This window comes from Protopterus annectens, chromosome 6.part0 (genome assembly GCF_019279795.1).
Source record: "Protopterus annectens isolate FY-2018-M chromosome 6.part0, PAN1.0, whole genome shotgun sequence".
NCBI classification, from domain to species: Eukaryota; Metazoa; Chordata; order Ceratodontiformes; family Protopteridae; genus Protopterus; species Protopterus annectens.
The window spans coordinates 525,985,841-526,011,612 of record NC_056737.1 but is presented as its reverse complement, the minus strand read 5'-3'; the positions used below and the strand labels follow the sequence as shown (position 1 = coordinate 526,011,612).

Below are 25,772 nucleotides of genomic sequence, written 5' to 3'. Positions count from 1 at the left end.
ACAAAAAGCTGTTATACATAAAATGTGGGAAAAATTTCTCAAGAATATGATGCTTTCTATAATGTCTTTAAACATTAATGGTCTCACACATAAATACAAAAAAGAAAATAGTGAGCTATATTTAAAAATGTAGAGTGCAAATAGTTATGCTACAGGAGACACACTTGGAAAGAAATGAACATCTGAATTTGCTAAAGAAAGGTTTGCTGGATGGTTATTCAGTGGAATACCTGGGACACAGAAAGACAGGAGTACTTATATTTGCTGCAAGAGAGCTCCGATAGTAATAGAAGAGGATAAAAAACAATAATGGTAGATTTGTAATACTAAGGGGCTACTAACAAGGGTGGGGGGTCACAATGGCATGTAGTTATACTCCACCAAAAACTGCTATAAGGGAGCTTAAGAAAATTCTGGGAGAAATAATCAGCTTTCAGCAAGGAATATTATTTACAGGTGGGGACTGGAATTGGATTTGTAAGATGTGTCTGGGGGGTTGCAAGGGAAATATAACAAAGAAGGGTAGATTTTAAAAAAAAATATATGAAAGTATTTGCCATGAAAGATATGAATTCAGTACTAGGAGTTCAGAGTGAATTTACATATTATTCCCCAAGATACAAAAACTGGGCTAGGCTAGATAGAATTTACATTTTACAGGAACATGTGCATTTAAATGAAGGTCTTGATACAAACCCAATAATTACTTCAGATCATGCACGAATAGCAACTAAAATAAAAACACAGGATAATGAAATAAAAATGAGACACTGGCACTTTCCCACCTATCTGTTGAAAAGATAGGAATTTAAGTAACAGATAGTCAAAATTATTCAGGAGCTATTAGAGAAAATAGAAATTTCTTCTGAAAGTATAGCTTGGCAGTGAGATAAAATGAAAGTGGAGTTTAAAAATAGGGTGGAAATAAATGAAAGGGGGATATGGTTAGGAAGTAACAAGAATTATTTAGAGGGACTGGAAAAATAGGGGGAATCTCACAGAAGATGTAGATTAGCAACTGCAGAATGCTAAACAGGAAATAAGGGATTACCCTCAATAATACACATGAGTTTAGAAAGACTGCTGTTAAGCAACTGTTTTTTGATAACGCTAGAGCAGAAAATCTTTTAGGACAATGACTCAGGCAATAGAAAGTAGAAAGGGCTGTCAACATGCTTAGCGAGCCTATAACAAGGAAGATAATAAGGGATCCTGTACAAGTATTAGAAATATTTCAGAAATTCTATGAAAGTCTGAATAAGGCAGAGAAATATGAAAATCAGGTTTTGGGGTTTATCTCCCAGTACTTACTTACTTACTTATTTCTTACTACTCAACTTTATATGTGTAGCACACATCTTACAAACCCAGTACTTCACTTGACATACTATTCTTCTTTGCACATTTGCCTTACATTCTGAGTTCCCTTTCTTATGCCTGTGGCATCAGGCCTCATAACACCCCTGAGCAGGCATTGATTACACATTAACACACACCCTCTCAGGCATTTTTGCTTGCATATATGAGAAAAGAATGCCCTTAATTCCATAAATGTGTTCTTCACAGTTTATTAATATTTTTCGTATCAAGGTTTTCTCACTAGGCCTCTACTAAAAACAGATATTTCAAGCCAAACATACATCACTAAGCTAAAAAAAAATAAATAAATACATAAATGCAGAAGTAAGTACATTACCTTTTTACTGTCCTATAAAGGTAAGAGAAATGTTCATGCTACCTTAACCTTTGTTCTTCTAAATCGCACTACCTCATATTCTAAGGATGACAAATTAGTTTTCAGTGCACAGATCTGGTAGAAATTAAACAATTTTAAAGTAGAAGTGCAACATTTTTGAAAAGTGCTATTTTTATTATTAATTTTTTTCTAGCAGAACTGATATTTTTTACTTTTTATTTATTTCTGTCTTTTTTTACCTTCTGTGCTTGGAAGCGGAAGGGTAAAACTAATTGTTTTTAGTCATGACCATATCTCTCAACCATACCGAATCCCTTGGAATTTCCCATTTTTGCATGCAAAATAATAGGGTGCCATGAATTCCTGAGTGGCCCCTTAACATACCAATTATTTTTTTATTTACATTTTTAATTGCCACTGATGTCATCTTGCAAAGCGATGATTGCCAGCTTATCCCATAACATCAGAACAACATTTTTATCTGTCCCTTCCAAAATCTGTGATATTTTCCAGTCATGGCAATGATATACAGTCAGGAAATGACAGTCAATATGTCACAGTCTTTTTTTTTTTACTTCTGAAATTGTATAACACTTAGAATGATAAGTGTTATTTCTCAAGATTTTTTTGAAAAGTTGACTTTTTTACCAACACTGAAACTGAAATTAAAATAGTGATTATGGTGTTTCTTTGTCCTTAGGAGATCATTTTTAATTGCTATTTGTATCAGTGTATTTTTAAAAGGAACTGGGATGTATTGTGTCTGGAAGCTTGTGATGATTTAAATAAATATTTTAAAATCAGATGCTTACACCTGGTTGGTTTTCTTGAGGTACGCTTGTTTTCCTTCTCATTCCAAATACGTGTGTGTGTGTGTGTGTGTGTGTATATATACACAAAGGGATAGTTCCTCTGCCCTGTACCCATCAAGCTGAGGGATCCCCATGAGATGCGGTGAATTACCTTACATAATACACATAAGCATGTTCCATATCTATGCTTTTTGTTTTTTTGTTATGGGAAGGCAAATCAGCTTATACAATAAAATGAAAAAAAGAAAACGCTATTTTGTGAAATGAGTGGACTGTACCCCTAACTTTCATATGCAGGATAACAGCATCTCTAGGATGTTGAATTCCCCCGCTCAACCTCTTAGTGCAGGAAATCTGGACAAAGCCTAAAATAATGGAGGAACAAAGGTCCAAATAGGAACAGATTTTAAATATTACTCTTATAATCTTAGAAAATTGCTAGAATAACAGGTTTGTGTTAGCATGGATTTTCTGAAGGACATGAAGTCTGAAACTCAAATGTACATCATTAATTAATAATTTCAATCCTTAATGATTTACCAGAAAACTGTCAATTTAATGAGGAACAGACCAAAATATGAGGCAAAAATCTGGACAGATGACAAGTATGATAGGGATGATCTATTTAAAATAAAACAAAAAAAAAATTAAAGAATAAATAGGTCTCCACAGCACTGCACGTGGCAGTGTGCTCCGTTTTAACTTGTAAATCTCTGTTCGCCTGATGCTGCGATGTGACATCAAAGGACTCCAGTTTCTTCTCTTTTATTGGCTCAAGCATACAGCCAGTGATAGACAGACTTCCTGGTTTGTCACAGGAAAATGGACCAATAATGGACAGCCTGTAAGAGGGATTGCCGAGTTTTAATGTGGATCTGGTAAGCAACTGTGTGTGTGTGTGTGTGTGTGTGTGTGTGTGTGTGTGTGTGTGTGCGTTTAGGCCACGTTCTGAATCTATTTTTGAATGTTGATCTTAGACCTCAGACACCTGGTGGATGAGTCTGTCATTCTAAAACATCAGTGTAATGTAGGAGGCAAGTCCAAAAACAGTGATGGTTAAATCAAGGTAGCCAGACAAAATAAGCTTAATGAATATCTTGTTGTGGTTACATTACTGTAATGGTAGATAAAAAGCTACATAAAACAGACATTTGCCTTTAAGAACAACAGTAAGGTTTCTGTTACTCTCATATTAGAGCCTATCAGACTGCAGATCTGTGTGCTTGATACTGAGTGCTGCAAAGACATAAAAACTGGTAGAACAAAAAGGCTTCAGGCAGAGTGAGGGATGGAATGCTAACCATGCTCCTGGATTTTGTACTGTTCGTGAAGACATGCATTACCAGAATATCTGAATGAATTAAAAGCAGCTAATACCATATGATTTCTTAGGTTAGCTGTAAACAAAGAGGTGTACAGAATGAGAAAGGTTTCATGAATATAAGAGATGACTAGGGCAGTAGAGCATGGCCTTCCTTATGTTAAACACTTAACATTTGTTTACTTTATAATATCTTGGGACATTATGTAAACCACTACTGTATTTTATTCCATATCATGGTGACATGGAAAATTTCTATCTGAGTAGCTTGTTTGATGACCTGGTAGTGTACATTCCTGTACTTGAATTATGCTCTGTGCACTATGACTCTGGCTGTTATAACATTTCTTATTTTATGTTCTATGTTCATGTCTGACGCCTCTGCCATTTGTGTGCCAATGTTAGGTCATCTAGCATTTCATCTGTAGGTAGTCCAAGGTGATGTCTATGATTCCCAGTCTATCCAATGTTATTCTGTTTGTCCTGCACTAGGATATGAATTCAGCTTTGGAAAATTAATCCTAACTCCATTTCAGGTAGCCATGTGAACAGATCATTCAGGAATTCTTTGGGAAGTCCATTGGATAGAATCCCTTTTAATCTTTATTAGGAAGATCAAAGTTAATTCTTAACCAGTATATCTGTCTTTATGCCCCTGTCCTAAGATTGGGCTGCATATATACGACTCAAACTCTTAGAGCAAGAAATCTAGACAAAGCCAAAAATAATAGGGGTACAAAGACCCAGAAAAAGGGACAGATTTTAAATAGTAAACTTAGAAAGTTGTTAGAATAACAGTTTTTGTATTAGTATGCATTTTATAAAGTACATTAATTCTGAAACTCAAATGTGTTATTTAGAGATTTCAGTTCACTTCTTGGTGTTTTGCCAGAAAACACACTTTTGTGTTTGAATGGTGGTATTACACAATTCATTCAGAGTGAGTGGGGTTCCATAACTATATACGCAAATTTTATTTTAATCAGTGCCCAGATTTCTGGCCACTCGTACCTACTTTTCATGGATCTTTGTCCAGATTTTTGATGTTTCCAAGTTGAGAGGTATGGTCATGACACAAATCATGTACTAAGATAATGCACTAAGATAAGATAATGCAAGAAAAAACTGCACAGATGCAAAGCAAAAATACATTAAATAACAGAAATTAGAAAAGAAGCACACAAACTTTTATTTATTTTACATTTGTTTATCAGGAATGTCCGTCTAGGCACATGTTATTTCTCAGTGAGGCCCGTGGAGAAAAGCTCCACATAAAAAGTGTAAACATTTACAAGTATGAGTTACAGTGAGCTTTAACATAGAGTAGGATAATATTTTGAAATCAAGTACATTTACAGGACTTGAGTAATTATATACTAAAACATCCAGTAGTCTTTATATATATATATATATATATATATATATATATATATATATATATATATATATATATATATATATTATTGGTGTATCCTTATCTCACTTACAGACTTGTGCATGGAGATCTATGTCAGGCATTTCATATCCTCAAAGACAGACCCTAATGGATCGCTTACACCTTCAAAGTATGAACACCTCCAAACACAAACACTTACCCTAATGGATCTTTTAAACCTTTTAAAGGTGAACAGCTACACAGAGGAACACCTAAACCAAGGCAGTGAGCCTACACCAACATAAATAAAAGATGCTAAAGGAATAAATTCCTTGCTGAATGGTTGTACTGCACCTATCTGGAAAAAATTATCTCTGCATGTTAAGCAAAGTGTCATTATTGCCTTCTTCAAGAGAATAAGTACCACAATTTCGTTCATTCCTAGAAGTGGAGGGAGGGAATATATCTTGAGGGAAGTATTTGGCAAGGCAGACATGGGCCTCAAACTTACTTGCCTTGTAGTTATCATGATACAATCTTGAAATGTGACTATTGTATTACTTACCTGAGATACTTAATAGCATCATCATATCCTATCGGGGTTACAGGGATTGATGGGAAGCCCAGATCTTCACTCTCGTTTAAGAAATATGCAGAGTCTATAAAACAAAAACTAAAATCACTGAAAAGAAAGATATAACTTCATAATAAAATATAAAAAAATATAAAATCCTAACATTGTCTTTTGCCATTCATTCTAGCTTTAGGACATTAACTGTATCATGATTTCTGCTGTTAACATGTTTGAATGTTTGCTACATTGACATTATGCACTTGCATGTAACACAACTACATGTACTACACAACATTTTTTCTGAAAATTTATTGAAGAATAATTCATTCTATTTCTTTCTATGTAGATGTGCACTGAGCTTCTCCAGATTTTTATCACTGCACTGTTGTTTATAAAGGTTATTCTATGTTTTCATTATTATTTTACTTAAAAGTATTTTAAATATTTATTGTATGAGAAGCAGCTGTTTCTAATAAAAATATTTTATATGACACTATGCATTTACATATATGTGCTATCAGGACACGTGCTGATCTGAAACCATTGTGGTACGGCTGATCTTTTTCCATGAAATGCAGCGACCATGAAGTTGACCATAATAAGATGAGATAGTGGTTATGTCCCCCAAAAAAGTTTTTTAAGTTTCAGTGAAATCCGTCTTCCTTTTCAAGGAATGCCAAAATTTTCATAAGTAACATCTGTTCTTGTTTTAGGAAAATTAGATTTTTTTACTTTATTTATCCTCTGTTGACTGGATTAATCCCACTAAGCTAGTAGCCTCTTTTCTGGGGAGACCTAGGCTGCATTTATACTACTACAGGAAATTTGGCCAGGATACTGGGGAACTTCCAGTACTGTTTTCAGCAGGTACCATGGGATCTTTTATACCCACCTAACCTACCACCAATTAAAACACTGTACTGAATCTTCAACAGCATCAATAGTAGTCTCCCACGACATAAAACAAGCTAGGTCAATTATTTTAGTTTGGTTAATGCATATAATGGAAAACAAAGAGCCCCCTACTAGTTGAGTTTGAGACCAGGATCTACATGAGGTTTTACAGTTTAACATGTTTGGGAATGATGGCCAGATCCATGGCATACTTGTGCTGACTTTCCTTTCTAGGTATGCGGACTCCCACAGCAGAATCTGTCAAATGTGTCAGATTTAATTCATGCCTCCATGTCAGGCCTGTTATGGGAGAGCCAACATTGTCATGATGTTTGATAGAGATACTGCAAGTAGTAATACATACTAGTTTGAACTAATAAGGTCAAGTACTTCTACCTACTAGAATGTACAACACCTCAGGAAAAACAAAACATGTTTGACTGTAGCTTTGTATTTGTACCTGAACAAGACAATACTGTGGCTGCTAGAACTATAACACACAACAGAAATAATCTACCTATCTACATTTGCTGTTTGCTATCAAGCCAAGGTCTATCTAGATAATGCAACATTCTCATGGGGGGGGGGGGTGTCAAGTGCTTACAGCTTCATACTTGATAGTGTAGAATGGACCCCATTGTTCACTCTTGTGCTGTACTGTAAACTGAACATTTCATCACTTCCTTTTTGGCCATCCTCAGCAACTTTTCTGCTATAAGACAGTATTAAATGAAAAATTCATGTCTTTACTCTGGATTACATACGATATTGATATGCAGCTGTCCCATGGGGGGAAAACTATGGTATTAATACCATAAAAATGAAGTATTCTTTCATCCAACTATAATTGTGCCAAGACTGTGTTACTAAGCAGCAATACTTTATTTCCCATCAAAGCAGTAAGAGGAACAACCCAGAAACAGGCTTGATAAAGACATCAGCATTTGTTATAATCTGGAGGATCAAAACAGGCCAATTCCTTTACCCACAAGTGTATACAAGGTTAATGACCACATGGGGCCTTTTTATGCATAGCCATTCATCCAAAATGCATCTGACAAGTTTAAAAACCTTAAGATTATTCTAAGGGTTATACATAGTGTAGGACCTGGGTGGTCAAGCATTTTCAGGCTGCCTCTGTCCATTAGGGTCATAGGCGCAAGACCGGGGCGATTTCTGATTGCCTATCCACTGGTCCAAGTTACACTTGAATTGGCTTAGGAAAGAACTTTGCTTCACATGGCTGGGAAGCCTGTTACAGAAAATGGGTCGTCTCTGAGTTACATACCTGTCCCTCCAACATGTCCAACTTATGTCACAAGTAAGGTTTATGTCCATAGATTTTGGTAATTCTGATGCTATTTGTTTTTTGAAAATACAGAAGGTCCATCAGAGCAAAAGCAAAGAATGCTCTGCATTCCAGGAATAGATCACCCCTTAATAGTCTGTAGGAGACTGAGTGCAGGGATAGGGCATTGAATCAATCCACAAAGGACATGTTGTTTGCATCCTGTATTCTTTTTGAAAGGTACCTCTGTGGACATTGAATTTACTGTATATACCTAATCAGGTACATATGAAACATACCTCTCAACATCTTACAGCAAGAAATCTGGACAAAGTCATAAATAATGAGGGGACAAAGTCTCAAAAATAGGGACAATTTTTAAATATTGCTCTTAAAATCTTAGACAGTTGCTGGAATAACAGTTTTTGTGTTTGTGTGAATTTTCTGAAGGGTATGAAGTCTGAAGCTCACATTATTGTTAGTATTTTCTGACATCAATCATCAATAATTTGCCAATGATTTGACAGAAAACCACAATTTTATGAAAACAGACCAAAAATATGAGGCAAAAATCTGTGAAAATCTGTACAGTTGACAGGTATGACTAAAGGAAGCATTGTACCTAATGACTGATCTGATGAGGGCTGAATGATGACTTCCTTGGACCCAGATGCCATATTGTTGCATAAGTTGTGCAACATAGAATTATTTCCTAACTAGCACAACCACATGATGGTCAGAGGCCAGGTTACTGTCAACATGCATCCCTAAATCCTTGACTACTGGGTCTATTCTTGGGGGTGTGTTATCATGAAGTAGTTTCCAGGAGTAGCCAACTTCCCAAAGGATGCTATTATGCATTTGTTGGCATTGGGTTTTAGACCATGGCTCTGGCACCAGTTATTTGTGTAAGTCAGCCCTTCTTGAAGGTCTTTAGAATGCTTTAACACTGCAGTACAGTAAAGCGGCAAGTGTCTCCTCCCTTGTTTACTAACTTACAGAAGTTTAATACACATCTCCCCCTGAGTGTATCTTCCACCTCTTCCTATCCTTCCTGACCAGACACCAATTTCCTGAGCCAAAAACACTATTATTTATAGCTCTGTAACTGACATATCTCTTCCTGCTGTATAAATCTCACATTTATTTTTTCTTTCTCTTGCTAATTACCCCATTTCTCTTCCTGCTGTATAACCTGCAACTCTCTCAATTTTCTTCTCCTGCTAAATAGTCCCTAGATTTTACCTCCACAGTCTATAACTTTAAAGTAGTTGGCTGTTCTTCTCTTACCAATGATAGTCTCCCAACCACTCCCGTGTCTTGGACTCCTGGCTCTCAACCCTCTTCCCTACCATATCCACAAGCCCACTCCAGTAACACTGTCTGTCTCTCCTGTCTCCCCCCACCAAGCCCTGCCTCCCAAGGGAAATCTTCTTAGAGAACCCCCATTGGTGAGGCCCATTTTTAAACACACTCAATTCCCCATAGAATGCTGCCACTGCCGTTCCTACAAACATATTAGAAGGTGAGGATTTCAAACATTCTGTATGTTATATACATCCATGTCTCTAAGATATGAGGTAATATCATGGTATTATGCCATGCTATAATGTTTTGCTTTTAAACTAACTCAGGCATTATCACGTGTGTATAGCTGAAGCCAAGTGTGAATCCTTGCATCACAACGGAGTTAGAAAATAGTGTGCTACCTTGAATTTAAACCATGTAATGCTTAGTAAGTATGTGAAATGTGTATCCAGGTGAATAATACCTCTATTTAAACTGCTATGTTGTTAAGTCTGCAACCTAGGAATTTCTACTGACATATTTACCACTTTCAAATGTTACCTTGTGACCTGTGAATGTCTAACGACTGTCTAACTCACCCTGCTCTTTGGAGCCGGAATTGCTAATCCTTGAGAGATCTGTAAGAAACTGCTCTACTAGCAAGCAGCCTTGCGAGCTGCATATGTCTATTTTAATACCTAAGGTTTTATCTGCTCGGTATTTAAAAAATGCAGAGCTCAGTGTCTATTTTAATATCTAAGGTTTTATCTGCTCGGTATTTAGAAAATGCAGAGCTCAGTGTCCCATAGTAGGCATTAGTGTGTTACATTTATGTTGAAGCATTATGAGACAAAGGTGTAGACTTTTTGTTTATATTCACAGAAGGTACACTTAGCGAGATGAATGCAACATTGCATTTACATCATGAAGCGTTATTAGCTTGAAGTGAATAAGTTTTATATTAGCAGTTAAGCTAACAAACTTAATATGTTGAGCAAAGGACTACAGGATAGTCATTGTCCGGTATATGTAGAGATTGGTTTACATCCAATTGGTCGCGTAGCCAAAGGTCGATCCGGCGGAATTCCGAACCTAATTGTTGAATCTCATTCACGTGAATGCGCAGAATGTCACGTGCAACATTGAGTTTGAATTTCCCGATTGCACACCCGCCGCAACAAGCGCTACCATGAGTCGAGTGGGGGGTATAGTGGCCTGGCTGGCATTCGGTATTATCGGGTTTGATGTCCATAGTTTTGACATTCCATGGTCCTGGCATTCTGCAGTCGGCACTTTTGTGTTTGACCATCGGCCATACAGGCAAATGCATGTACACCACAGATATTTGCCAGCATTAGGTATTTTACAGCCTGGCTACTGTTAACACTGGGTATTGCAATATTTTCATCTTAATTACCTTAAAGTTAGAACCAGCTTGGGTTACATAGCTCAATTTGACTTGATGCTCCATCCAGTTATCTTCTAGGTACTATGTTATTACCATTTAAGGGTAGAAACGATAACTCTACTTGAACTCCTTGACTAAGTTATATTTCAGGGTACCTGAGCTATATTGTTTTGTATTTTAAGGCACCTAAATGTTTTGAACTCTTTCAATGCTAAGTTTGGACTACATTTATATGCTATATTTGCTGATGTAAATTCTGTCTGTCCTAGCCTGTATGCATCACCCTATGTCTAAACTGATTTTTCTCTCTCTTCCAGACCAATCGTGACCAGTCTTTTCAAAAAGACTTCCCCCCTCCCACCAATAAAATAAACAGATAACAGAAGTTGACAAGCAAAATCGTTGGACCCTGCAAGGAAAACTAAAAACTAAGTTGAAACTAGTGCATGTATGTTACAAATTTCAAGCGTATGTTCCTAATATAGTAATATTAGTTGTTTAAACTACTGCAATGGGTCTTTAGAATGCTTTAACGCTGCAGTACAGTAAAGCGGCAAGCATCTCCTCCCTTGTTTATTAACTTACAGAAGTTTAATACACATCTCCCCCTGAGTGTACCTTCCACCTCTTTCTACCCTTCCTGACCAGACACCAACATCCTGAGCCAAAAACACTATTATTTATAGCTCTGTAACGGATATCTCCTCCTGCTGTATAAATCCCACATTTATCATTTCTTTCTCTTGCTAATTACCCCATTTGTCTTCCTGCTGTATAACCTGCAACACTCTCGATTTTCTTCTCCTGCTAAATAGTCCCTAGATTTTACCTCCACAAGCTATAACTTGAAAGTAGTTGGCTGTTATTCTCTTACTACTGATAGTCTCCAAACACTCCTGTGTCTTGGACTCCTGGCTCTCAACCCTGTTCTCTCCCATATCCACAAGCCCACTCCAGTAACAGTGTCTGTCTCTCCTGTTTCCACCCACCAAGCCCTGCCTCCCAAGGGAAATCTTAGGGAACCCCACTCATGATGCACCATTTTTAAAACATTTTTTACACTCAATTCCCCATAGATGCTGCCACTGCCATTCCTGCAAGTGTATTAGAAGGTGAGGATTTCAAACATTTTGTATGTTATTTACATCCCTGTCTCTAAGACATGAGGTAATATCATGGTATTATGCCATGCTATAATGTTTTGCTTTTAAACTAACTCGCAGATTATCGCATATGTATAGCTGAAACCACCTGTAAATCCTTGCATCACAAAGGAGTTATAAAATAGCATGCTATCTTGCATTTAAACCATGTAATGCTTAGTAAGTATGTGAAATGTGTATCCAAGTGAATAATACCTCTTCTGTATAAATCAAACAAGTGGTGAGTCGAGTGAGGAATATCTTCATAAAACAGGTAGACAGCTTCAATAAATCCCAAAACACACGAGATAATACCAACCAGACGAGATAATAAACGGACAGTTTATTATGGAAAAAACGAGGATAAGCGCTTTCACTAGGTGTAGCTTCTTCAGATCCAAGACAGTTTTACAAAAATCCACATGCTTTAAATACTCAAAAGCCAAACAACTGATTGAGAACAATTATTCAATAATTAATTATTCAATTAGCTATTCTAAAGCTATAGTAGGACTGAGCAGCAGATGCAAAAAATCACAATGCAAACTCTATAGCATTAATGTCGGGTTAATATAAAAATAGTATAACTGTCTTAAGTACACTAATTCATGGACATTTTGTATGCATATCTAACAACCAGAATAAAAATAAAAACATGAGAAATAAAAAGAACACACAATAAGATTATCTAACAACCAGAATAAAAATAAAAACATGAGAAATAAAAAGAACACACAATAAGATATGTAATAAATAATGTGAGTATATCTATTCATATACATATACATATTGACTATCATTATATATGTACTTACATAATGTGAATATATACAGGCACATAGTTTCATACATATTTATTATTAAACTGGCACATTAAGATTGCGGATATATTTAGTTACCTTTCAGTATAATTATCATCCAGCATAGCAAGAGTTTTTATGATATATGTGTGTGTCCAATCCAGGACCCATTGCATCAACCAACACTAACTCAATTCAGGTAAATCCTCTTTACCACAGACCTACTTCATCTCTCCTCTTACTTAATATAAATGCAAGAAGTATAATTAAAATTCAAGACCTGCATGCCAAACTAGCTCTATATAAGCCAGAAATAACAGTACTAACAGAAACTTGGCTTAAACCAGAACATCACAATAATGAAATCACACCTCCAGGCTATATTATCTGCACATATAGACTAGAGAAAAATGGAGGTGGCGTTGCAATATTATTCCAAAATCACCTCACCTTAGAACAATTGGATTACAACTGCCATGAAGTTAAACACATAGAACTAATTCTTGCCAAACTAAAACTTAACTGCAACAAACACAATTATTGCAGGTGGCTATATCTCACCAGGCAATAACATTACAATTATGGAAAGACTACTTAACTGGATCTCTAACTCCTTACAACAAGAAACCATACTGCTAGAAGACTTTAACATTGACTGACTTAACTGCTCTAACCATAATCCATCCACCCACTTTAACCTCCATGGATTTACCCAAATTATCTATCCCAACCAGAACAGACAAAACTTCCAAACATGAGTCCATCCTAGACTGGATACTCTTATCTGACAACACTCTAGTACAGCAATCAGGATGTCTCCCTGATAGTCTAAGTGACCATCAACCAACCTTCCTAATTAGAAATAGACCCCAACACATTAACCAACCCATCCTCAGAGCCGTTCACAATAAAAAGACCTTTATGCCTACTAACTTCATAAATGCACTAAAAAGCTGCAATTGGACCCTCCCCCAAAACAACTTCCTCTAGATGAAGCCTTAAATTACTTTAACTCTACCTTCCTAAAAATCTTAAATCATCATGCTCCCGCCCGAACCATAAGAATAAAAACAAATTATGCCCAATGGCTAACTAAAGATACCAAAATTACAATGAAAGAAAGAGATAAAGCTTGGACCCAATATCATAAAAACAAAACTACCAATCACAGACAAATATATTTAAAACTCCATAATAAGGCTAAAAAACAAATTAAATTAGATAAAATCAGCTACTACAAAACCATGCAAAGCAAACATGCTCACAACCCTAAAACATTCTGGGCCATAATAAATGGTATAATGCATGCAGGAAAAGCCTCCACTCTAGCCCCAGTGCTACTAAACAACTAGAACAACATTCCCACTCAATTTAACAAATTATTTATGAAAACTGTTCAAACTCTTGCACAAACCCAAAACACCACTAGCTGCCCTACAACAGCATGTTCCCCTACTCAACCAAATACAAAACAAAATAATGATACATCCAGCTTTTCTCTACACCCTGTACCCAAAAAAGTAATCTTTAAACTCCTAAAAAAAAACTCAAACCAACCACACTAGCAGCTGACAACCTACCTGCAGATTTCCTTCAAATAGCAGCTGAAACAATAGCCTATCCTGTATCCATTCTCATAAATAGATCATTAGCAGAATACAAGCTACCCACCTTATGGAAAACATCACATATTAATCCACTACACAAAGGAGGTAAATCCTTAGAACTCACTAACAATTGCCCTATCGCAATCCTATCACCTTTATCATAAATATTAGAAAGAGTTGTCCACTACCAGCTACTGCATTACCTCCTAGAAAAGGACCTACTTTCCAAATCTCAGCACGGCTTTAGGCCCTCACACTGCACCACCACAGCACTGCTATCATTCACTGATATAGTTAACCACCATAGAAACAAGGTACTATTTGTATCTTCCATATTCTTAGACTTATCAAAAGCCTTTGACATGGTAAACCACAGCTTTCTACTTCAAACTCTTTCTAACCTAAACGTAAGCTCCTCCTCTATATCTTGGTTCACTAGCTACTTAGCAGACCAGCAGCAAGCTGTCCTTTGGCTAGACCAGATGTCCCATCTACTACCAGTATCCACAGGAGTCCACCAAGGGTCTATCCTAGGCCCACTGCTGTTCTCACTATTTACCAACCAAATTTCTTCTTCCTCACCCACCACATCCATTGTACAATATGCAGATGACACAACCCTTATATCTGCTGCCCCCACCTTGATAGAACTCCAATCCCTAATCCAAAATAGCTTTACTGTAGCCGAACCATGGTTCACCAACATTAAACTTATTCTTAATCCCAGAAAAACAAAACTAATTATTTTCGGTCCCGGGTGACCCCCTCCCCTAAACAATAATTTTATTATTAACTATAAGGACAACATCCAAATCACTCCTACTACCCACACTAAACTGTTAGGTGTTGAAATAGATAACCTAAAATTTGACAACCATATAGCTCAAACCATTAAGAACAGGGGTGTCCAACCTTTTGGCTTGCTGGGGCCGCATTGAGTAAACAGAAATGGTCTTGGGGCTGCATATAAAATATATCATATAGTTGACTCTTTTTTTGCTCCGGAAGACCACAGTCGATCTCCTGGCTGTACTGTAGATGCATTTGAACAATGAAGAAATGTAATAAATGCCTAATATTTGCCTTAAAATTCTAATTCTTATTCTGATTCTCTAATCTAACAGTTAACTCTAACATTAGTTAATATATCTATCTATATATATATATATATATATATATATATATATATATATATATATAGATATAGATATATATATATATACATATATGTTACAAATAAACAGATATTCACTACAGCACTAGCATTTCTCACTGGGAAAACCATCCCAGCAGTCCAACTATGTAAAATGTCAACATCAGCAGTCCTACAATACTATAATCCACAAAAATAACCCAACAAATTTGCAATAAAGTGAAGAATTCACATTACTGACTTATTCTGAATAAGCTACAAGAGGGTCTCACCCAAACAAATAACTGGTGCCAGAAATATGGCCTCATGCTAAATGCCAAAAAGTGCATCATCATCCCCTTTGAGGAGAGTGATGTCCCCACAAATTATCACATTAATAACAATGTTGTAAGCATGCAATAAGTCGTATGGTACTTGGGCACCCAGGTTGATAGAAACCTGACTTTTGACCACCACGTTGTCTCCATTGTAAGGAAAGATTTTTACATGGCCCAATTCATCAGTAAGGGTATCTCATCCAGGGACACGGAGGTCATAACATCCCTGTATTTTATTGACATGTGCCTCAGAAAAACACCCTGCCAAAAGAAAGATTACAACCATTTCTGACAAAAAAGGTCAAAGGACTCAGTTCACTTAGTTATCCAAACAGACTAAAAAGCTTCTTGCTTTCCTCTGTCTCTCACTGGCCCCTAGAAATTTCACCATTGGCTTGCTTTCCAGGCTAAGAAAGATCCTGCCTTAAGAGACTTCCTCTACCTCAGAAATACTGGTTATACTTAAAATGCTCACTACAAAGACCACAGCCTTCACTGCAACATAAATAATCCACTTTTTATGGACAGGTTCTTGACACAAAAACCTTCAACTTCTGTAAAAAAAACTCCTCTCATTATCAAACAATGTAGTTCAGCAACATGATTGCTGGATGGATAGCCATAAATATATATGTGAATATGTATAAATAACAATAAGAAATATTCACATATGTAAAATTACAGTAATCTATAATAAATTACACACTTAAAACCACACATAAATATATGTGCCTCCGCAGCCACTGTGCCACGAATTACATACAAACAACCAAGGAGGTAGCAACCAAATTCAGGGGAATAACAATAATAATACCAACAATGGGGGTAATCACTACATCCAAACTAATAATAACAACACAAGTGAGCAACTGGATGCTCAGGGTTTTCGGCAAGGACAGGGTTCCAACCAGAGGAACCTGAGGTCGAACAGGAACCATTATTCTCCGAAGAACAAAAGGAACCAGAGGAAGAGGTAGCTCCCCCCGAAATGAGCTTGGGTATTATACACAGCACTGAAACGGATTTTAAAATTTACAATTTCACTTCTTTTCACATTGATCAGAGCATGTGTGACTTTTTTTCCCAAAGGACTTACTTTTGTCCCATTCACTCATTTCGACATGGTGAAAACCATTATAGATTTGAAATTGTTTATACGAAAATTGAATTTACGAACTTTGTTAGGGAATATGCCTAGCCTTGTGAATCTCTTCAGGATAGCTAGTGTTTTTAACCCACCCCTGTCACAGAGCCTCAAAATTTTTGATCTAGCATGTGAGTTAGACTTTAGACATTTGGCTACTAGTCGTCCTCAATCCAAAGGTGTTAAACCAAATATAACTGTACAGGATAGAGACTTGATTCGTACTTTGAAGGATTGCAATATCAGGGTGATGAAACCCGATAAAGGGAATGGGCTCATTTTCATGGATCATCATGTATATGTTGAAAAAATCTTAGCACATTTAGAGCTGGGGCCTTATCAGGAGATCAGTATCAATGAAATCAACATAGCTTATATGAAAATTAGAAACATCCTGGAGGATTTATTCCTAGAGGAGTACATTGATACTGATTTGCATAGTTATTTAACTGTGCCGTCACCTAGGTTGCCAGTTTTCTTCGGAGTACCTAAAATTCACAAGTCCATTTATGATCCACCCTTTAGGCCCATTGTTGATGGTAGAGGATCCATCACGAGTGCTTGTGCGATGTATGTTGACAGCCTACTTAAGCCACTGATAGCCAAGGAAACACACATTTGCAAGGATTATTGGTGTTTCTTGAGTGCTATCAATAAAATTCAATTTGATCCGGCATATGTGTTTCTTACAGTGGATATAAAATATTTATACACTGTGATCCCACACAACATTGGGCTCGAGTGGATCAGGGAGTTCCTATTGGTTAGGAAAGTAAACGACAAAATCATCAACTTGGTTGAGACACTATTGGAGCTTATTCTCTCTACAAATTCTTTTAGGTTTGAGGGTCGCACCTTCATACAAACATTAGGGGTGGCCATGGGCTCACCCTGTGGAGGAGCGTATGCCAATTGTGTCCTGGCCCAATGGGAGAATAGACTATTATTCAAAAACCCTATGTTTCAAAGTCATGTCGCCTGGTACACTAGGTACCAGGACGACATGTTCCTTTTATGGAAGGGGCATCCAGATCACATTTCTCATTTTATTAGGTCCATTTCCAAATTAACAAATTTTTTGGAATTTACGTTTGAATTCAATGACACTCAAATCAGTTTTTTGGATATTTTATTGCATAAAGATAGTTTGAACTGTAGATTTAAGAGTAACATCTATAGAAAACCAACGTACTCGAATGGCTTCCTGCATTATTCTAGTTGCCACCCGCACCATCAAAAGAAAGCAGTGGTAAAAGGACAGATGGTGCGGGCGGCAAGAATGGTAACTGATGACAATGATTTTATTGCAGAATGTAAGAATCTTGTTAACATGTTCAGCAATAGGGGTTACCCAATAGAACTAATAAGGGAGATTACTGAAGAGGTTGAACACAAACGTAGAACAGGACATTTTAGCCCAATTCTATCTTCTAATTATGTGATCAATCAAGCTTGTGAGGTAGGGGGAAGTAGGTCACAAATGGTCCAACCTAGTCAATCCAACAATAACCTTAGGTTCTTGTGTACCTTTTCCACAGACCACCATTTTATTAGAGGGATTTTATGCAAGAATTGGATGCTACTCTCAAATGATAAGAAGATCCAGAGCATTTCTAGTGGCCCACCCGCCATTACTTTTAGACGGGGGGTCAACTTGAAAACACTTTTGGAAACTGGAAGATCTAGATCGAGGGCATCCCTAGTAGGGATGAGTAAATGTGGCTGCTGTGCACAATGCAAGTTTATTAGGGAAGGAACTACTGTTCTGGTTAATAAAATTCAATATAAGGCAGTAGGTAAATATAATTGCAACACCAAAGCCATAGTTTATGTGGCAACATGCACAGCATGCCACGCGTTTTATATAGGGAAAACTGAGCGCAAATTAAAACAGCGCATTTATGAACATTGTTATGCCATCTCAAAAGGGGATACCAATAACGCGTTAGCTAGCCATATTATAGAATTTCCTGGTCACCAGTTTAGTTTCACAGTGCTCAAACGGATTGATGATACCCTTTATATAGGACCATGGCAAATTTGCTTGGAAGTAGAAGAACTATGCTGGCAAATTAGAACTGCAGCCACATTTCCCCCAGGTCTTAATGAGCAATTATCCATCACAAGCATTTTAAAAAAGCTTGCAACAAAAAGATAGGAAGGTTTTTATTTATTTTAAATAAAATATGGATTTTTAAAAAGACACATATGGGCATATTAAATGCTTTAACATAGGTCTGTTGTTATTATTTTTAATAGGATGGCTTATTTAAATGTATTTTACATTTTATTTGGTAATGAATACATCTTCTAGGTTCTGGTTCTTTAGTCCTGCAACATATTTTTGTTGGGTGGGTTTAGCATTTGTATTGATAATTAATACTTTTGCATATGTTTTTTGTATATGGTTATATTTATGTGTGGTTTTAAGTGTGTAATTTATTATAGATTACTGTAATTTTACATATGTGAATATTTCTTATTGTTATTTATACATATTCACATATATATATCTTTTAAGTTATTCACAACAGTATGTGGTTTGATGGTACAAATTCTTTCTGAATGTAGATAAGTTAATTAAGGCTAAGTGACTGCATAATGTAATTAGCATCACATGATGTTTTTAAAGGTTTAAAAGGAAGGGTTGATTGTTGGTAAATGTTTTGCTTGTGTATCTGAAGAAGGAAACGCATTGTCGCTTCCGAAAACACTAATAAAACTGTGTTAATCCAATAACACAAGGACATTCGATGATTTCTAGGTTGTTTCCTGGCTTTATTTCTTCGTGCTGTTTGTTTTAACAGTTTGTGAAGCTTTTTTCGTTCGTAATTCCTAGACTTTGTCAATAGCTCAAAGTGTAGAGAGGATTATTTATTTATTTTTGGAAACATCTTTAAAACTGTTAAATTGATTACACACCCAGAAACACAGAAAAGTTATTGTGATTATGTAAACCCCAGACTGCTGCAAGAAATCAAAGTCACATTAGCACTCTATGCTTATGTCCGAACAGATGAATCATACCTGTCAATTCCAAAAGAAGTAAAGTAGATTAATAAGAAGGTTATTTGCAAGGTTGCATGGCAGTTTATATTGGAAATAAGCAGAGATATTAAAAAGGCTCTGTTTTTCATAATTATGCCGAAAAGTCTTCAAAGGTAAATACAACTTCTGATTTAGTATGGAACCATACCTCTTAACCATAGAGCAAGAAATCTGGACAAAGCGAAAAATAAAAGTGGGACACAAGCCCAAAAATAGTTATGCGTCACAGACACCATTGAAACAACTGTAGCTGCAAACATTATACATCACTTATAATCTTTCGATCCCATTATTGTCAGTTAAACATTATATGGCTCATTCAGTCCTGCCTTCTTCATCAAAGAAAACCATGCTTTGAAATGACAAATGCATTAAAAATAATACATAAAACACATTGCATCAACATCCTGCAACTTCCTACCTGCAAGCAACCACAGAGCTTTCACTGAAACTAGGGCTACTTGTTTCCCCAGAATGACAGCTCTCCCTAATTAAGTCTAATGGTACACAATCTACCAGTATCTGGACTACCTGAAATAAATTAAATTATGGCCTGTAAATTGAAAGTTGTTGTTGTGTTGCTGTTGTGTCTTTTGGCTTATCCGTTAGGGGTCGCCACAGCGGAACTCCGGTCCGCTAATGTTTGGTAGTGGATTTCTACGTGCCGAGTTACCAGCCCTGATGCACAACCTTCAACGAAGGCATGCCCATTCACGCATGCCTCCACACAGAAGACGCTCTAGCTGAGAATCGAATGCAACAACATCTTGCTGTGAGGTGACAACGCTGCCGCAGCACCACTACCGCAGATCTGTAAACTGAAAGTACACTTTGTTTAATGAAACTATATTTCTAAGCCCACTTACTATATTTTTTCAGTAACATCCCAATATCCATTTCCAGGTCACTTTACAAGACATTGGCAGTGATAGACTTGGCATCCTTCAGAACCCCACAGGCCCACACTAATGCATTGTCCATTAAATGTAAATATCCACACACTGTAAATGGCAAGAAGCTATGTCTTAAAAAATCTACTTCTGGCATACGTACCCAAGTATTAGGTTTTGAAACAAAGAAACATATTCTCCACAGTCCGTAAGTCTCTGTCTTTAATAATCATCTACTGTTGCAGCACTCCCAACACATAAGCACACACACACACACTAAAATCCCCAACATTTAAAAAATGACATTGTGCCAACTTGATTTGCCAGTATTGATGATCCGCCAAAGCTAAGCTTACTGTTGTCCAATCTACCACTGCTTAGAACCCACCAATGAAAAAACAGTACTAGGTGCTTTTTTGTTAGTCTGAAAAAAACAATACAACTTTATATGCTACAGTCCCACATAGTCAGTACATTACTGACTCATTAACCCTAGGCTGCTGTCTCATTCTTACTCCCTGGAACTGCATTACCTTGGATGACTACTTTATTTTCCTAAGCAAAAGACACAAATTGGAAGATGAGGCAAAAATCCAGACATTCTTTGAAAATCCATACAGTTAAGAGGTATGAGTTCATGTTCAATACAACACTCTCCCTGTCAGGAAAGCCGCAATTTAATGAAAGTGTACTCTTAATGTATGATATATTTGTGAGCTAACTTGTTTGTGTTCAGTAGGTAGAATGATCATGGTTAGCCTCTTTGTGCATGTGTCTCTCTCTCTCTCATGCACACATACACACACACACACACACACACACACACACACACACACACACACACACACACACACACACACACACACACACACACACACACACTCTTCTTCTACTTTCATGCACACAATTCTGCTTTAATGCATGCACTCACTCACTCCGTACTTACCTATTAACACAGGTAATTGCTGTCCCTTTCAAAGGGAACAGTGGCAAATCCATACATGAGTCCCTCTTCAGTGAGAAGACACACACACTGATTGTTCGGTGCAAAATAATGGCGTAAACACACCAACCCTTTTTTTGGCTCAAAAACAAAACTAGAAGGTGCTTTGGCGCATGCGCACACCGACATTAGAGTTACAGGTCATGGGAGCGAAAAACACAAAACAAAAAATGTGTTTTGGGGCATGCGTACATCGATGTTGCAGTTAGAGGTTGAGAGCTGCATGGAAGAGCTCTGCGGGCCGCAGGTTGGACACATTTAATTAAGAAAGTAAAGAAAAAGCTAGGGCTTCTCTACAGGAATAAACAGTTTATGACCAAGCGAACCAAATCAACCATCACTAGGACACATCTCTTATCCATCCTTCTCTATGTCTCCCCTGTCCTTAAGAATCTCCACCAAAATGATCTAAGCAAAATGGAATCTTGTTACAGGACGTTTGCCAAGTTTGCTACTGATGCCTCTTATAGCTCACACCACTGTCTTACCCTTAAGCAGCTCAACTGGCTTGAACTGCCTCAACTACTTCTACTCAATCAACTCTCAATAGCCCACAAGCTCTACTACCTTCCAAAAAATACCCCAGCACTCCAGCATCTAATCCAGCCTTACACTTCAATGAGAGCCTTGTGATCCAGTAGCCAAAACCTCATAAATGTCATTAAACATAAAAACGATGCTGGTAAAGCTTTTTTTACTTGCAATATTGCCAGGACCTGGAACTCACTATCAAGCCAAATAACCATGACTTATCTAATACTCAATTCAAAAAGATCCTCAAAACCCACTACCTGAATAAGTGGCTTTGCCCATGCTACTCCCCTGGTTAACTCTCACCAGTACACTTTTCTAATAATATAACTTAGGGACTACACCTTAAATTTTCCCTGGAATTTCTGATAAACATTTCCCCAAATAGCTAAATATTACATCATTAGATCATTAACCATTACTAAAAAAAAAAAAAAAAAAAAAAAAAAGGGGGGGGGGTTTGCTGTCTTAATGCCTAATATTATGTGTTTTCTTAATAACTTGCAAAACTGCACATTACGGTATAGAAAGCTGGACATTGCTATTGTATTTATTAGATGTCTAGAGCTGTTTATGTAGCCATCTAGAGCTGTTTATGTCTGTACAATTTTCCTTGTATATAAGGTCCTTGGAGCTTTTCTCCATAGGCCTCCACTTGCAATGTGTTTATTAGATGTCTTGAGCTGTTTATGTATGCAAAATTTCCCTGTTTGTAGTGTTCTTGGAGATTTTCTCCCCTGGCCGCCACTGAAAATGGATCTGTGTCCAGTCGGACTTTCCCAGTTAACAAATGTAAAATAAAATAAAAATAAAAAAAAAATAAAATATCATAGATACATACTAGGCAATCAGACTGCAGACAATTATATGCCAAGCCAATAACTATACAGTGACCAAATTGGTCCTAATAGATCAAGTTTCATGCTATTTATGCAGGGTTACAGTTAGGGCTAGCATGCATTACTTGAGGTTTTGTTGGGTGGATTAAGGTACATTATGGTTTTAGAGTCAGTACACATTACTGAGGTGAGCAGGGGGGGCTTTGCCCTACTGAATCACCTCAGTAATGCATGCTAACCCTAACTCTGCCCTCACTATAACCCTAACCCCATACCATACCTTAAAAAACCCTTCCCATAACACTGCCACTACAAAATACACACTCAAACATCCACTAACACACACTGCAAACATAAGAGTCAAATTCTTACCTAACCCCAATCCTAACCCTAAAACACAGACTTGTATGCAAACACATAACAAAACACCCATAAAGATCTGCACAATGACAGAAGAACCACAAAGCAAAATTCCTTTCAAAGAATGGGTCCACAGAGGTGAATGCAAAAAATATAATGTAATAATACTTGTTTAATGAATAATAAATACGAACAAGGCCAGTTAAGCACTTTCATCCCATGCAAAATAATGGGACTTCCTCAGAACTAAATTTCATACAGTGAAGTAATAGTTTAAATACCCTCTTTTTAAAGGTGTGCACACTCTTTTTATGTATAAAAATATATAAAAACACCTTTTAAAAGAGATGTATACATATTTATGTGTTTAACACTAATCTACCCTAAAAATATGTGCTAAAAATAAATAAATAAATATAAATATATATATATATATATATATATATATATATATATATATATATATATATATATATATATATATATATATATGGGCTCACTACTAAATCTCGAATTACGGAATCTCGAGACTCTGAAGCCCGAAGACCAGAATCTCGAGATTCTGTAATATTGAAATTAAAAAAATAAATAAAAAGAAAAAAAAAACATTTAGAAGGTATATGCAGGGGAGCAAGCCCCCCTGCACTCCCCCACACCCCCTGCACTTAAATATACCAACTCCGAGATCGCACTACAGTGGAGTGAACCGCAAAATTTCTGTTCTGCTCTGCACGACACTATTTTGCCATTCACTTTACTGTGGTGCAATCTGAGTCATTATATTTAAGTTGCAGGGGGTGTGGGGGTGCGGGGGACCTCACACCCTGCATATGCTTTAAAAAATGCTTTTTTTTTTTATTTCGATATTACAGAATCTCGAGATTCTGGTCTTTGGGCTTCAGAGTCTCGAGATTCCATAATTCAAGATTTAGTAGTGAACATATGTATTTATATATATATATATATATATATATATATATATATATATATATATATCTAGGACTGTTGAACAAAAGTTCAACAGTCCAAATCCAAAATCACCAAACGCACTTTAACAAAAGCGCTTTTACTGAAAAAGCACTTTTGTTAAAGTGCGTCAAAAAAAAAAAAAGGAAAAACAACAAAAAGGTGTTTATGCAGGGGGGCTATGTCCCCCCTGCACCCCCCACACCCCTCCCACTTTAATATTCTCACTCCAAAATCCCACTAGAGTGGGAAAAAGGAAGAAATTCCCTTACCTGCACCATAGTACGATCTCCACAACAGTCATTCCCCCACAACTCCCTCTGGCTGCAGGCATACATACGCAAAAGTGCTTTTTCAGTTAAAAGCACTTTAGTGTAAATATGCTGGGCCATTAAGCCTTCGGTGAAAAGCACTGTCAAGCATCAGTCCTAGATCCATATATAATATATACATATATATACACACACACACACACACACACACACACACACACACACACACACACACTAAAAATGTTATCCACAACAATAACTTATAATTTACTTGATCTTAACTGTAGATCAAGAATAATGGACACTATCATTTAATCCAGAGGGATATTACCACCAAGTTTCAATTGCCATAATAGCTCCCTATGTTGCAATAAAACATCCCGCATCCCATCCCTTGGGTCCATCACTACCTGCTTCAAAATGACAAACTTAAATCGCTTAAAATCCTCACATTTTGTTACATGCGTATATAGCCCATTGTTTTCATTACAAAATTTTATATCATACATGTGTTCTTGCAATCTAACTCTTAAGGCCCTTTTTGTTTGACCAACATAGAAACTTGGACATGTGCCACAAACCAGTACATACACTAAACCTGCAGTTCTACAATCCCCTGCTTTTGCATAAATTATAGACTTAAGATCATTGTTTAAAATTAATTTATTATTTTCTAATATGAATGAACATTGGCTGTACATGCCACATATCACAGTCACATTTGTTTCATGTCAAAATTCAAACCTGGAATTTTTTTCCATTTCTAACATAGCCTGTATATTGTTCCCAGTTTTAAACACATATTCTGGAAAGTCACCCCAAAGTCTAAGTTTCTTTTCATCATTCTTCAATATGTTCCAGTTACACCAAACTATATCAATAATACCCCCTGAATAATTATTGTATGTCAGCACCAAGACTCTTTGAAAACTTCTTTTGTTTTAAAGTGTTTTTTATATATTTTTATATATGAAAAGGGTGCATATACCTTTACAAAGAGGGTATTTAAACTATTACATCATTATATGAAATTTAGTTCTGAGGA

At 36.6% G+C, this 25,772-nt stretch overlaps 1 protein-coding gene across 1 annotated transcript in view; it reads right to left on the bottom strand.

Moving 5' to 3' along the window:
- The window catches only part of LOC122804411 (putative N-acetylated-alpha-linked acidic dipeptidase), a 2,922,358-nt gene that overhangs the window by 1,947,774 nt on the left and 948,812 nt on the right, over positions 1-25,772 (bottom strand). Inside the window, exon 5 of the mRNA XM_044074242.1 lies at positions 5,770-5,863. Within this exon, the coding sequence (XP_043930177.1) occupies positions 5,770-5,863 (94 nt within the window). The remainder of the gene's footprint in view (positions 1-5,769; positions 5,864-25,772) is intronic.